We start from the raw sequence: 14,747 nt of genomic DNA on the forward strand, positions 1-14,747 counted from the left end.
GTTCAACATATTCTTTTAGTATACACAAAAAGGATTGCCATCCACTTCCATGAATGTGGATTGTGTCAAGTGCATACTTTGTTGTTATTATCCCCTAAAAATGTCATACACACATATGGCATATGTATGTGTGTGCGCATTATGTCTATGACGTTGGAATTATTATTTTGTATTTGTGCTTGTTTCTTTTTATTTTGTTTTGTTCCCATTTTCCTTATTTGTGTGTCCCATTGGATTGTGAGTTGCTGTTGTTGTTTTGGTTCGGTTTGTTTATTGCCGCATTTTGCGGCTAGAATGGGTTCCACCATCTGTTCGCTGGGTAGACTTTGCGATGTTCTGCGGCTCGTTTGTATTTGGTTAGTCATCAATGTTTTGCAGCAGGGCGATTGACGTGAGTCGCCACTGTGTCGTTTAAAGTTATAGTCTACACGGGCTGGTACACATCGATGTGTACATAAATAAGTACTTTTTTATTGAATAACTCACTCTATAGTAGCTCCGTTAATTGTATAATATCAAATTACAACAAGAACAACAAATATAACGTAATGGTTTATACATCATCTGAGGTAAGAGTTACTTACATATATTGATTTGGTACAAATATGTTACTTCATATCCAGTTATGGGATGTCGAATATCGGGTCATAGAACTAAAAATACCAAATTGGAAGAATTTATGAAGATATCTGGTCGGAAACATAATATCAGTATTTCATCAGAGTGGTTAAACGAAATAAGAAATACCGACGAAGTGTCATTTATAGCTGATCGCGAAGGCCGTGATCTTATATCGATTTTTGTGAATAGCAATTACGAGCCAGATTAAATCGATGAGAATAACCCGAAAGGAAACTATCTTGGATCATATACCCATGGGAAAATCAAATTGGAAAATGTTGCAATTACATATCGCAAAGGTCAAAATCACTTAGATACATATTTCACTTGATTCAAATTCCGAAAAAATATCAATATAATGTGGGATAAAAAGAGTCTGTGCTATTGGAATATTTATAAAGTCAGAATTGAAATGTTATGATATGACGTTAGAGTTTTCAAAAGAGCATTTCTATCTCTTTACGAAAAGAAGGTCTAAGACAGAATCAGAATGTCGCGAGATACTTGTAAAAATACGATTTGGTTAAATCAAATCCATTCACATGTCCGACCACAGAAATTTTATATTTTGATATTTTACAGCAAATTTTGGGATATTCGAAGAATTTTATGTCATCAACTTTTATTGGAGAATCGAATTCTAGTTACGTGTGTCCCCATAAATTATTGCTATATATTGGTTCAATAATGTCCATATTTTTACTATAACGAATTGCATAACCTTCCAATAAGTGACATAAACGTGACTTGTGATGTTATCTGTTAACAACAACATTAAAATGACAGAACATGCCAGCAAGGCCAGAATTCTGCTGATTTCACATCCCATATCCTCCGATGTCAAATATGAAGCTTATTTTTCCCATTTTGATGAGAAGGTCAAATAAAAAGCGATGCATTCCAAAATCATCTCAATGCTGAACGACAAGATGTCGAATCTGAATAATTAAACAATTTCGAAAAGTTTTTAACAAAATTTATATCGGTGTTTTTGGGACCGCATGTCTACAGCCAATTCGAATGTAGAACACTTCTGTATTGTAAATAGATTTTTGTATGCCCCTCTTCTTGCTACTTTCTACAAATTACCCCATCATTAAATTTCTATACACTAATTCCGCTATACAGCTAATTCTGCCCGTTTGTCAAGCTTAGGTCCATGTTTTGGCATAACCCCATATGAAGGGCTCGCCCGAGGTTTTTAGCAAATCCGGGAACTTTTTATACTTTTTATACCCTCCACAATGTGGGTACATTCAAATTTCCTTAAGTTGGCCGGGACATTTATAAGGGGACTTTATATTTAGTTTTTCATGCTCCCTAAAATAGGTTTCCAAACCACAGACACTCTAGTTGGAAAACTTAAAAGGGGCTTTTTATACCCTACAAAACTATGTTGTCAGGGTTTTACAGCTTTGTTTGTAATGCCGCGAAATATTGGTTCTAGACCCACTTTTATGTATACCGATCATCATTTCTCGACCAGCTGAGACGATCTAAACATGTGTGTCCGTCCGTCTTTCCATTATAATTTGTAAACACGATATAGACCTCAGTTATAGATTGTCCCGAAATTTTACATGTAGGATGGGTTCTGACCAATGAAGCCCTATTGTTTTTGGTAGTGATTCGTTAATATGGACCAAAAACTTTATTTGTATCTGTTTTTCTGGTCGCTCTTGAGGCCACAATTTTGACTGATGTATCTACTCGGACGTGGGAGTTATACTTAAATATTTACAGATGTACACCTAAGTCTGTTTTTACACGGTAGATTGGTTCCAGAAGAAACCGTGTAAAAATACCGTGTAAAAAAGGGTATTCCCCTAAGTAAGTGCTATTCACATTTGCTTTGACCAGTAAAAATTGTTTGTACGCGCTAAAGGGGAATTCACTCAAATCTTTAAGCTAGTGTTCGCAAACTATCGATACTATCGATGGTTTCAGACTTTTTTCTTTCATAAATACTTTTTTGTGATATGAACATACTTAGCAATAATTAAATTTGACAAAAAAATTTAAGTACATAACATTTCAAATCGTGCTAAATGGAATAAAATCGTGTAAAAAATAAAAATATTCAATTTTCAAACCGTGTTTTATCAAAACCGTGTACAAAAAGACCGTGTAAAAACAGACTTAGGTGTATACATATTCTGATATTAGTTAGTAAGTTAGTAGGAAGATTTTACACACCATGAAAATGATTAAAATAGACAATTTGGTTGAAAAAAACATGCCCAAACCCAGCAAAATAGCGAATAATGGGGACTACCCGGAACCTTGGACCAATATTGACATTATTTTTCTCAATGAGAATCCAAAATATTAAATTGATCCTGAATTGGTAGAACCACCTGCTGAAACTCCACAAATTCACAATGGTCACTATACAAAAATCCATTTCTGCATCGGAAGTGGCCGATATAGCTTTCATATATAATTCGCCCGGTTTCTTATATTCTCTACGGATGTCTACGGTTCAAACGCGATTGGAAATAGATTTTGCTTTCGTATACAAATTATAAGTGATAAATCCCAGTATCGCCATTTGATTTTTGGTTTTGATTGGTGAACGACTTCTGTAAAAAATTGTGCTTATTAATATATGATATGTAATGACTATGACTAAGTTTTGGTTGAAAGCTAAGAAATCTAACAATTTCCACGTGGATCGGAGTAAATTATACAAAAAAGTTACAATAACCATTTACGTTAAATCGGACGAAAATATATATGGAAGCTATATTTAAATCTGATTCGATTTTTCCCAATTTCAATAGGGTTCGTCCTCGGGCCAAATAAATGAGCTGTACCAAATTCCATCCAAATCGGATCATAAATGCGACCTGTACTTTGTTCACAAAAATACATGGACGGACGTACAGACGGACATGCGTAAATCGACTCAGAATATGATTCTATGTATATTCTCAAAAGGAACCATGGGTCTATCTCGATTTCTTTTGCTTGTTACAAATATATGCACAAAGGCATAATACCCTGTACCATAGTGTGGTGAAGGGTATAAAAATAAATTTATCTACAGAATTTATCAATTTCCAGTCTTGTCGACATACCCATTCATTTCCAATATATACATTTTATATACATACATATATGTATACAAACGTACACTTGCTTCTAATTCAATTATACAAAGTATAACAATTCTTTTCTTCTTCTTCGACCATTTTAGGGTCAAACCGAAAGCAAAAGGCATTCAAAGAAACACAATGCTGGTGAAATTCAAACCAAAGGTACGGCCATGTCTTTTGGATTTCGTAAAAATCTCAATACGACTCCGAAGAAATTGAAGAAACTGCTAAAAGGGGAAAATGCCAAGAAAAAACAGGATAAATGTAATAACGTGTGTACGAATGACACAGAAGCGAACGCCACAGATGAACATGGGGATTCGGGTGGTTATGATATGACAGATAATAATGACACGAAGTGCCATCTAAGCAACACCGTGAATGATATACGGAATGCAACAGCAGCAACAACAACAACATCAATGGAAAATGATGATAATGGCAATGCAGGTAAATCAACTTTGACATATTTTCTGTAAAAATTAAAATCGAATAAATTAATTAATATTTTTTAATTAGATTTCCTTAACAATGTGCACTTTGATAAAATGGGAGCAGTGGCCGCAAATAATGTTAACTCTGGTAACACAACAACAACAGCAGCATCAAACAATGCATCTGGTGGTGGCGGCTGCAATGGAAATGTTCGATTACCTGGAGCCGGCAGCCGTTTTGGTTATCGTGGTCCTGTACGACCATCATCGACAGATATAACTTCTCGTTGCAAGAATGAAGCCAACGAAAATGTCGAGAACAACAATAGTGCTACAGCGGGAAGTAACACCAAGGGACAATTAGTGAGCAACTGTAAGTATTGTCTGGCGATTTATGAGGTTTTTTTTTTATAAAACTGGGTTAGTTAAAAATAGTTTCTATATTTTATTCACAACTAGCGGGCTCGGCAAACGTTGTCTTGCATAGCATTATTGTTGATGTATAGTTCACAAATATAATTCAAGATAGTCCAATATTAAGCTACACTACACGATTTAAGTGCTCTGAAATTTGCACATACATTGCTACTACTCCTACGATATTTGGTATTGAAAATGTTCAATATTAGTTCACTATTTAGGGTATCCCCATATAACGGTAACCTCCATATGAGAAATTGTAACGATTTTATCAACAGAATTGGTTGTAATTTAGCAGAAAGTGTCCGTACAAATATTATCAATATTGGCATGTGTTTCGGAGTACCGCCTATATAATGGTAGCCCTAAACATTCAGTATTTTGAAGATCTTGGGCACGGTTTTCAACAGCATTGCTTTTAATTTAATATAAGGGATAGTTCTTGAGCAGAAAATCTCTCTACTTAAAATTCAATATTATATCAGTATTTGGCTGTAATTTTATATTTTGGATGATCATCGAGTAGAAAATGTTCCTAACAAAGCTTCCGAAATGCCTCCATATAATGGCACTCCACATACGATCCTTTGGGGATTTGGACACGTTTTTCAACCTAATCAGCTGCAATTGGTTGTTTTATTTGGTAGCATGAATCCTACTAAAATTGTCAATATCAGTTCACTCTTCTGTATTTTGGGGGGTTTAGCCACGTCTTAGAACAAAATTGGCTGTAATTTTATATTTTAGATGATCAGTGAGTACAAAATCTACTTACTTAAATTATCAATATTGATTCAAGTTTCCGGGCAGCACCCATATAATGGTATCCCCTCATTTTATCATGTGGCGTCAAATCTTCATACCACCAATTAATTAATCCCCATTCCCATTGTATGTCTAAATATAATAAAATATGTCATTTCGGGATATTGGGGGTGAAAAATTATCTATTTAGGACCATGTTTTGATATAGCATATAAATACAGGTTTCGGTTCTATAAATACATTGACCGGATTCCTGTGAATTAAAAACAGCATCCCAGAAATTATGGACTATAGAATAACGTTTTAGAAATAAGTCATAATTATTTCCCGTTCAATTTTCGGTATGTTGAAGTTCTTATTCCCGTTTTCCAACCTGAGTGTGATATGATATACTTCTCAATTATTTGTTGTATTTTCCTTAAAATGTTTTTATACAATGTCAATCCAATTAAAAAAAATAAATATTTAGAAAATTTCCTATAATTGACAAATGTAGGCTTAAAGGAATGATACGCTACCGATTTTCGCCAAAAATATCTCAAAATAACAACTACGACGTGGTGCAATTCAAATAGCTCGATACTAAATTCGTGAAAATGCAAATATGTTGCAAAATACTTTTTGCAAAATTTTCGCGGTTTTTGACTTTTTCTCACCTTTTAAACCTTCCCTGGAGCTCCACGAACATTTCATTCATTTCAACATTCAACATTGCCGGCCCGGCAAACGTTGTCTTGCATAGCAATATTGTTGATGTATAATTCACATAACGATAGCCCAATATTAAATTATCTTTAAGATAGGGCTCTGAAATTTGCACATACATTGAAATTGCGCAGAAAGTGTCCGTACCAAATATTATCAATATTGGCCCATGTTTCGGTGTACCGCCCATATAATGGTAGCCCTAAACAATCGGTTTTTTGAAGATCTTAAGCGCGGGTTTCAACAGAATTACTTTTATTTTAATATAGGGGATACATATCACTACATAAAATTATCAATATTGGCCTAAGTATCCAGATAACCCTATAATATTCGGTATTTGGCTGTAATTTTACATTTTGGATGATCATTGAGTAGAAAATGTTCCTAACAAAATTTACCCAAGCTTCCGAAATCCATATAATGGAACTCCACATTATGGAATGCTTTGGGGATTTTGGCACGTTTTTCAACCTTAATTAGTTGTTTTATTTGGTGAGTCCAAAATCTCCTTACAAAGAATTATCAATATTGGTCAAAGTTTGTGGGTTGCACCCATATAATGGTATCCCGCCCTAATTTCTCATGTTGTGTAGAATCTTCCTACCAATAATTAAAATGTCTCCATTCCCATTGTTGTAGTTAAAATAGTTCATTCCGGGATATTGGGGGGAGACACATTTTTGCGACTAAGTATCTACGTAGGTCCGAGTTTTGATATAGCATCTATATAATTAGGCATAACGAATTCCTGTGAATAAAAAACATCATTCCAGAAATTTTGCACTACAGCTTAACGTTAAAAAACGCCATAATTATTTTCAGTTCAATTTTCGGTATGTTGAATTTCTTACTCCCGTTTTCCAACCTGAGTGTTATCGGTAGTTAGCATGTTCAATACGAATGGGTAACATCGGACAGATGTTACCCATTTCATATTCCATTTGCCGTTTACAAACATATCTACAAAGACATAATACCCACACAGTGTGGGTATTTCAGGAACTTTAAGGAACAACATGTTCCTATTATTATTATTTTCAAACAAATTAATCAAGGGCATGGATCTTAGAATCAGAATACCCCGAATGGACACGATCTCGATTCAGAATCTCTTCTGATTTTCCATCCTTGCATTAGTCCCAAAATGTACTTGCATTCTATGGACGATCTAAGTCAGGTCGTCTTCTCCTCGGCATCTTAACGTTATTAATTAATGACGTATTGTTCGGCATAATAGTGTAACTATCACAGGGTCACTATCTCAAAGGATCACATAAGTAAAGAAAGTTCTCGCGCACGTATCGGTAATCGAAACTTAATCCTTTCAGAAACTTAATTTGTGAACAAATTTAAAATTTATCAAACTTAAAAAAAAAATTCTGACAACAAAAGCAAATTAAATGTATGAATCTACATTTTATTTAGAAAACATTTGTATGGGAAATATAAAAGTCAGCTTTTTAGAGATTTCCCGGCATTTATTCGATCTTTTCTCACCTTTTAAACCTTCTCTGAAGCTTCACGAACATTTCAAGACTAAGATAACAAAAATCCGTTCAGCCGTTCTCGAGTTTTAGCGAGACTAACAAACAGCAATTCATTTTTATTTATGTATATATATAGATTTTATTTGTGTGTGCGTGTCAGAGAGAGAGAGAGAGAGAGTAGAATTGAAATTATAGCGAAGAACTGTGAATTATAAGTTCAACTAGAAGTTGATGGTATATTCCAGAGGAGTGGTTGACCAATTATATTGTTGTATGTACTCGAATGTGGGAGTTATACGTAAAAGGTGGTATGTGTTGTGATATTGTTTAGTATCACTATTACCCCACTTGTGAATGGAAATGTCGCGCTGATCGCTTTGAAATTTTATATGAAGCTCCGACGCGAATACTTTTCGGTGATGTTGAGATGATATATAGGGGGTGCAATGAACCGAATACTTTTTTCTATGCACAACGCAACATATTTTACATGGTGAAGAGGGCGTGTCCAAATACTTTGAACGGCTGTTTATATGATGATCGATCAATATTCCGAGAGTAAAATCATCCAAAAACCTAAAGTTATCAATTTTTTGTGGCGTAAATATTCACCTCGGGAAAACAAGACCTGGAACATATGCTAGGGTTAGAAAGTAGATCAGTTGGCATATAATTGGTCAAGAAATATTGCCCTGGCTCAAGGATCATACCTAAAGGTCAATTTTGTTAAACACATGCCACATATTTCTCCAAGGACTCTATGAAAGCTAAAGTTCATAAATTAAATTGTATGTACTCAGAAAAATGTTTGGCAAAAAAAGAGGAGTATACCGATGGGTCCAATCTTCGGTTTTGATCTGGTTTTGCTGAAAAATTTTACGATATGCATTTAACGGACCAAATCGTTTCAATGAAATTTACACGTTTTACAAATTTTGAGCCTTTTTAGAGGTGATACCAGAAGAAGTGGACAGACGGGCCCATTTTAACACCCTCCACTATAAGGTGTGGTATGTATTAAAATTGTCACTCCGTTTGCAGCACCTTGAAATATTCACCGATTTATGCGTGTCCGCCTGTTTGTCTCTACGTCTGTCTTTTGAAATCACCATAGAGATCGCAATATCTGAGGTAGAACTTTCTAACCTTGTCCAGGCATTGCTATTACTTCTAGGATGGTGGATATTGTAAATGGGTAGATCGGTCCACGTTTTGTTATAGCCCCCATATAAGGTTACCCAATATATTCGGTATTATGGCGATTTTTGTCACGTTTTTCAAACGATATACCAAATTTTCCTACAGAAATTTATCAATATTGGTCCACTTTTTTGAGGAGTAACAGTAAGAGAAGTCTTATTTGGGGTTCCAACAGAATCAGATGTAATTTGATATTGACTACCAGCTAAGGGTGAGCCCCATATAAACAATATTCGGCACTTTTGGCTGCAATTTGGTATTTTGGATTGTGGTGTGGTAGTTAATCTTTCTATTAAAAAATACCAATATTAGTCCACATTTTAGAGAAGTCCCCCTTATAACGCTACATCCCAAAGATAGGTATTTGGGGGGTTTTGGGCACATTTTTTAAATAAATTGGTTCTAATTTAATTTTTCAGAGCCTAATGGTTCAAGTTCTATCATATCTTCATACTAAACATAATCAATATTGGTTCACCTGTATTTTTGGGGAGCTTGAACACACGCTTCAACCAAATTAGCTATAATTTAATATTTTAGATTCTCATATAGTAGAAAATCTACCTGCCCAAAAATTTCAATATTGGCCTATGTTTCCGGATCGCCCTATTATTTGGTGTTTTGGTGGACATGGATAGGATTCTGGAGCCCAATTAACCTCACCCAAAAGTTCCGCCTCTTTTCTGGTATTAATAAATTTGAACCAAATTTTCTCATGGGATTGGCGAATAAAAAAAAATAGAACACTTTGAACAACTGCACTGGTAGAGGGTACTAAAAGTTCAGCCCGGCAGAACTTAATGACGTTTTTACTTGTTGAACTTGATCTAGGTTTGCTAAAAATAGTACGATGTGCACATTTTTATTTAGCAGATGGAATTCTGCTTGGAAAATAACCCAGTGCCTGAAAATGGGTCTAAACTATGATAATATTGAAAAAAATCTACAAAGAAGATGTTTATGTATATCCACTATATTTTATTTGTCATATATTCCACCTTATGGCGGAGGATATGATGAATATTACTAGTTACCGTTCCATGGCAGATATTTGCTCCATCCATGTTGGACAGCAAACACTTTTTATTATCTTTTGCTATTTACTATACATTTTTCTAACTTGACATTGTTTTCTTTTATTTCTTTCTTTTAAGTAAAACGTCGCTCAAAGAGTGCACACGCCGGACGAACACCATCAACATCCAATGAGAGTGATACGGAGACAACTACCACACCTCGTGCCACTCAACCAAAGACGATAACATTCAATTTAAAGCAAAACAGTACCATTGAGTATGACAGGCGACAGTTCTTTGAACAGCCACCATTATCGGGTGCAAGTGGGCTAAGTGGCCGCTATGCCTACGGAGGAAACGCCAGCAGTAACATCATTTCAACCGGCATGCACAGCAATGTTATGTAAGAAATAGTAGTTTCATTTAATCTATGCCATTTTATTAGCGGTTCATTTTATTTTCACATAGACATCGGCCCACAGCAAGATTACCATTGAATACTGTGACAACGGCACCAGCAACAAGTGCAACGGCCTATACCAAATACACCCTGCAAACAGTCAGTTTACCAAAGCCGGAATTTGCTGTACCCATCAGCATTAATGTAACGACACCAACAACACCGGCCAGCACTTCATACAACTCCTCCTCATCGGCATCATCAACAAGGACCCGAGATAACTCATGGAACCGTCCACAACATCCACTGACCGTGGCCCAATCAACGGCTCCACGTATGGATTCCAAAGCAGCCAAACACATGACAAATAGCACGAGGCGAACATTCTCCGGCAGTCGGGAGATTTCTGCTGATTCGGGTATTGCTAGTCTTGACATGGCATTAGATAGCTCCGGCTCCAGTCGAATGAGTAGCTCAGGTGCCCATAAAGGGTCGCCCAAACGAAGTCGCAGTCGTCCCCGCAATCTACAGATGGTAATGAATGGCCGTCACCGCTTCGAGGTGAAAGATTTGGACGATTCGTTGTCAAGTGGAGATAGTTCCATTGTTGAACCGTTGGCTTTACCAAAATTGCCGACGGAAAATCAAACTGTGCCATTGCCGCTTAGCGGTTTGATACGTTCCAATACGGTATTGAGTCGTGAATCGTACGAGTCACGTAATACTGAAAATAAACAAAAACAAATAGGTGAATATTATTATTGTAGAATTTGAACTTCGTAAGGAATAATTTTGTTGTTGTTGTTTTTTTTTAATTTCAGTAAAATTAGACACGGATTTGGCCAACATTAGTCAATCAACATCGCGACAAGCTTCCGAAGAAGATAGTGAATTTGTTGACGAAGAAAAACTCCATTTGGATAGATCTGCAACGGAAAAGGGAGCAAAGGTAATTATAGTATTTTGTACCCATGCCATGGTATTATAACTTTGTGTAGCCCCAAGAGTTTGTAACGCCGCGAAATATTGGTCCTAGACAAACCTTTTAGTATACAATTCGTCATCTCGGTGATGCTGAGATTATATTTAGGGGTGCAATTAACTGAAAGCTTAATTTTTGTCAGATCAATTGTTGCACGCAAAATATCAGATATTTTACACAGTGATGGGAATCTGACCAAATACTTAGTACGGCTGTTTAGATGAGGATCGGTCAATATTCCAAAGGGTCAAATCAACCAGTGACCAAATTTTTATTTTATGGTATAAATATTTACATCGCGAAATATGCCAGGGTATCAAATGGTAGGTCCGTCCGACTATACTGTTCCGTTCAATTATTTTAACTTTGAGCAGATTTTGAACAGAATTGGCTCTAATTTGATATTTTGAGTTCTCAAATCTTCCTATAAAAATTAGCAATGTCGGTCCACGTACCTGTATCTCTCCATATTTGTAATTTCAAAGTTCTAGCAGTATTTTCCTATCGAAGAGTCTGTAATTTGATATATGGGAACTATGTCATTACGTGAACCTATGTTGAAATTGTTATAACATAGCTCCCATGTAGGGGGCGGTACCCCTTTTCAGTATTTTGAAGGTTCTAGCCGCATTTTCCCACCAAAGTAAATGTAATGTGGCATAGCAGGCTTTTTGAAGTGGTATATATATATGCAGGATAATGCCAATATCGTTGACCTATATGCCGGTATGGCCTCAATATAATGCCTGTAATTTGAAAATTTGGGTTTTTGTAGCATCATTAAAATCTCTGCAGAAAATCATAGATATAGGTTCCGTTTTAATATAGCCCCCATATGAAGTTCCGGTCCCATTTTCGGTATTTTGTAATTTGGCCTTCTGAAGTTTCAAGCCCAATTTTTAATCTCAGCGATTAGCAGACATCTTAGTCCTGTTCGATTTTAAATACTTTGAATGTCCACATAATGATGGAGGGTATAACATGTTCGATCCGACGGTTTTGCTTCTTACCAGTACCCTGTTTGCTGGCAATGTGTTGCAGAGCACTGGACATGTACCTTGGCACTGTAGTTGTATGTAAAATTTATTCAAAATTTTCCTTTTTTCTAATTTCCAGGAACGTCAATTTAAAGACATCAATACATGCTCCAGTAAAACTTCGTCACCCGACAGTTCAATTATTTCCTCATGGTGTAATGCAGGCGAGTCGTTGGCAGCAAATGATTTTAGTACATTAAGTTTGGACAGCAGCGAAGATAGCAATAAACAGGACAATAAACTTCTAGAGGAGCAAAAGGAAAGCGAACGGAAACTGTCATTTGAAATCAATGATGAGGACTTGGTCACTCTGAATACCGATGTACAAATTAGCACATTATGTATGTAGACTAGAAATTTCAGTATAATTGCGAATAATATCTTATTGATCTATTTTATAGCTTCCTTAACTGAACCTGTTACGCTCAACGATGAAATCGATAATTTACCCAAGGAATCCACAAAACTAACTACTCTCCCTGATGATGATAAGAACGCAACGGATGACAAATTGGAACGTCCCAAAACCCTGTGTAACTCATTGAACGAGTCTAAATTCGCCGAAATGGCTTTGGAGGGTAGCACATTTCTATTGGATGACGAAACTTCGCCTACCGACAGTTTGGTCAGTAGTAGCGAGTCCGAAGGTGCAGCCTGCAAACAAAAGAAACACAAGCTCAATGAAGAATTGCAGGAGAAGGACATCGATGAAATTTCGCCAGAATTAGATTTGGCTAGCCCTCTATCGCCCGGTACTCCAACTCATTGTTCTCGCTCGCTGTCACTATCGGACTGTGGTAATTTAATTGATGATGAGATAGCCGATCAACCGGCCCTACTATTCAATCAAGAATCACAGGATGGTGGTGCAGAGAGCGGTACATCGCGCCGCGATCGAACCGATACGCCAACGCTCATGGAGAGTTTAAGTTCGTTGCGCAACTCCATACACAGTCAAACGAATAGGTCACGCAGCGCCCTCTATCAGGCAATGGAGTTGAGTTTGCGTACACCATTGGCGGTACGCAAAGCAGTAATGGAACGGGCGGAATCTTTAGACACATTATCGCCCTGTGAATCCATCTGTTCCGATGATTTAATGATGGATTTTGATATGGCCAGTAGCATGGATTCAATCGATAGGTGGGTATAGACTAATCCATTGTTTACACAACGAATATATCTAAAAAATATTTGAAAATATTTATTTTGCATTTTAGATCGGTTTCCATCAAAAGCCGCAGTGGCTCGGATTTAAATAAAATTGATGACAGTGAATTGTTTTCCGAATTAGATCGCAAAGGTAGCGATGTTATGAAAGAATTAAATAATCTCCTAAGAAATAATTCCAAGAAGAACAAAGATCGAGATATAACGTGAGTAAAAGAATATTTTATATATATAAACATTTAGAAAACTTAAATATATATTTATATAATTACTGCGTTATAAGTTACTAACTGAAAAAAAAACACTGTTTGGAAGGGTGAACATTTCAACATTTTGGAGGCATGAAAAACCAAGTTGAGTTAATAGAATCCAGAGTTGAATTTGTTTGCTATAATTCATAATGAAATGTGAAATTTGTTTTGGGATGACATGTTGATATGTGGTCAAAATGAAGGAGAAATATTCTTGTCGAACATTTCATACTCCTCATTTTTTTTTGTACCGCAAACTGGGAGAGAAGATTTGACATCTCATTATAACACACCTCATTAAAACAAAATTTAAATTGCAGTATGGGGGATACCCGGAAACACGAACCAATACATGTCATAATTATACAAAGTATTCTCATGCAGTCACATATTTCCACTTTCCACATTTTCACACATATTTCGGTCCACTTTTTCTGATAGCCCCCATATAAGGGTACCCCCCCCCAATTTTTGTTATTTTGGAGTTCTTGAGCGCGATTTTCAACCGAATTCGCTGACATTTGGTACATTGTTTTCTTATTTGGTGCCAAATGTCTAAACTAAAAATTATAAACATCGGTCCAGTTTTTCTGATAGCCCCCATATAAGGGTACCCCCCAATTTGGGGTTCTCGAGCGCGTTTTTCAACTGAATTTGCTGTAATTTGGTATTTTGTAGTCGTATATGGTAACAAATCTCCTTACTAAAAATATTAATATTCACCCCATTTTAGGGGTAGTCCCCATATAACTCCCTATTTTTTATTAAAATAGCTAATTTGTTCCGTGTGTTGGGGTTATCCCCATATAGCTGTATTTCACCATAGAATGGGGGATATTTTGTAGACGAAATTTTCAGTTCATACCCTGCATAGTATGGAATTCTAAAACGATTTAGTCGATTTGGCCATATGTTGCAATCATTTTTATATCGGAGGATATCGACATAAAAACTAGAACGTGAGGTTTGAGAATGAACTATATCGACCCGCATTTAGGACCAGGTCCTATATAAAACATCCTACAAATTTAATATTTAGCGTAATGCACGGTATTGGGATTCAAAACTAAATTATTAGCTTGGAACTTGAGCTATATCGGCCTTTAACTAGGCATAACCTCTTATAACCTCTTCGCTAATTCCTACACAAAGTTGTCA

The 14,747-nt window shown here is 36.1% G+C and overlaps 1 protein-coding gene across 1 annotated transcript in view; it reads left to right on the plus strand.

The window, feature by feature from the left end:
- Positions 1 to 548: 548 nt before the first annotated feature.
- LOC133336223 (putative uncharacterized protein DDB_G0277255) overlaps positions 549 to 14,747 on the plus strand; it is a 70,799-nt gene continuing 56,600 nt past the window's right edge. Inside the window, exons 1-9 of the mRNA XM_061544507.1 lie at positions 549 to 569; positions 3,821 to 4,169; positions 4,239 to 4,526; positions 9,888 to 10,152; positions 10,218 to 10,897; positions 10,971 to 11,098; positions 12,248 to 12,509; positions 12,570 to 13,311; positions 13,389 to 13,544. Coding sequence (XP_061400491.1) covers positions 549 to 569; positions 3,821 to 4,169; positions 4,239 to 4,526; positions 9,888 to 10,152; positions 10,218 to 10,897; positions 10,971 to 11,098; positions 12,248 to 12,509; positions 12,570 to 13,311; positions 13,389 to 13,544 — 2,891 coding nt within the window. The remainder of the gene's footprint in view (positions 570 to 3,820; positions 4,170 to 4,238; positions 4,527 to 9,887; positions 10,153 to 10,217; positions 10,898 to 10,970; positions 11,099 to 12,247; positions 12,510 to 12,569; positions 13,312 to 13,388; positions 13,545 to 14,747) is intronic.

The sequence above is a fragment of the Musca vetustissima genome, unplaced genomic scaffold (assembly GCF_032173495.1).
Source record: "Musca vetustissima isolate MV318-11 ecotype Yass unplaced genomic scaffold, APGP_CSIRO_Mvet_v1 utg72979, whole genome shotgun sequence".
Lineage (NCBI taxonomy): Eukaryota > Metazoa > Arthropoda > Insecta > Diptera > Muscidae > Musca > Musca vetustissima.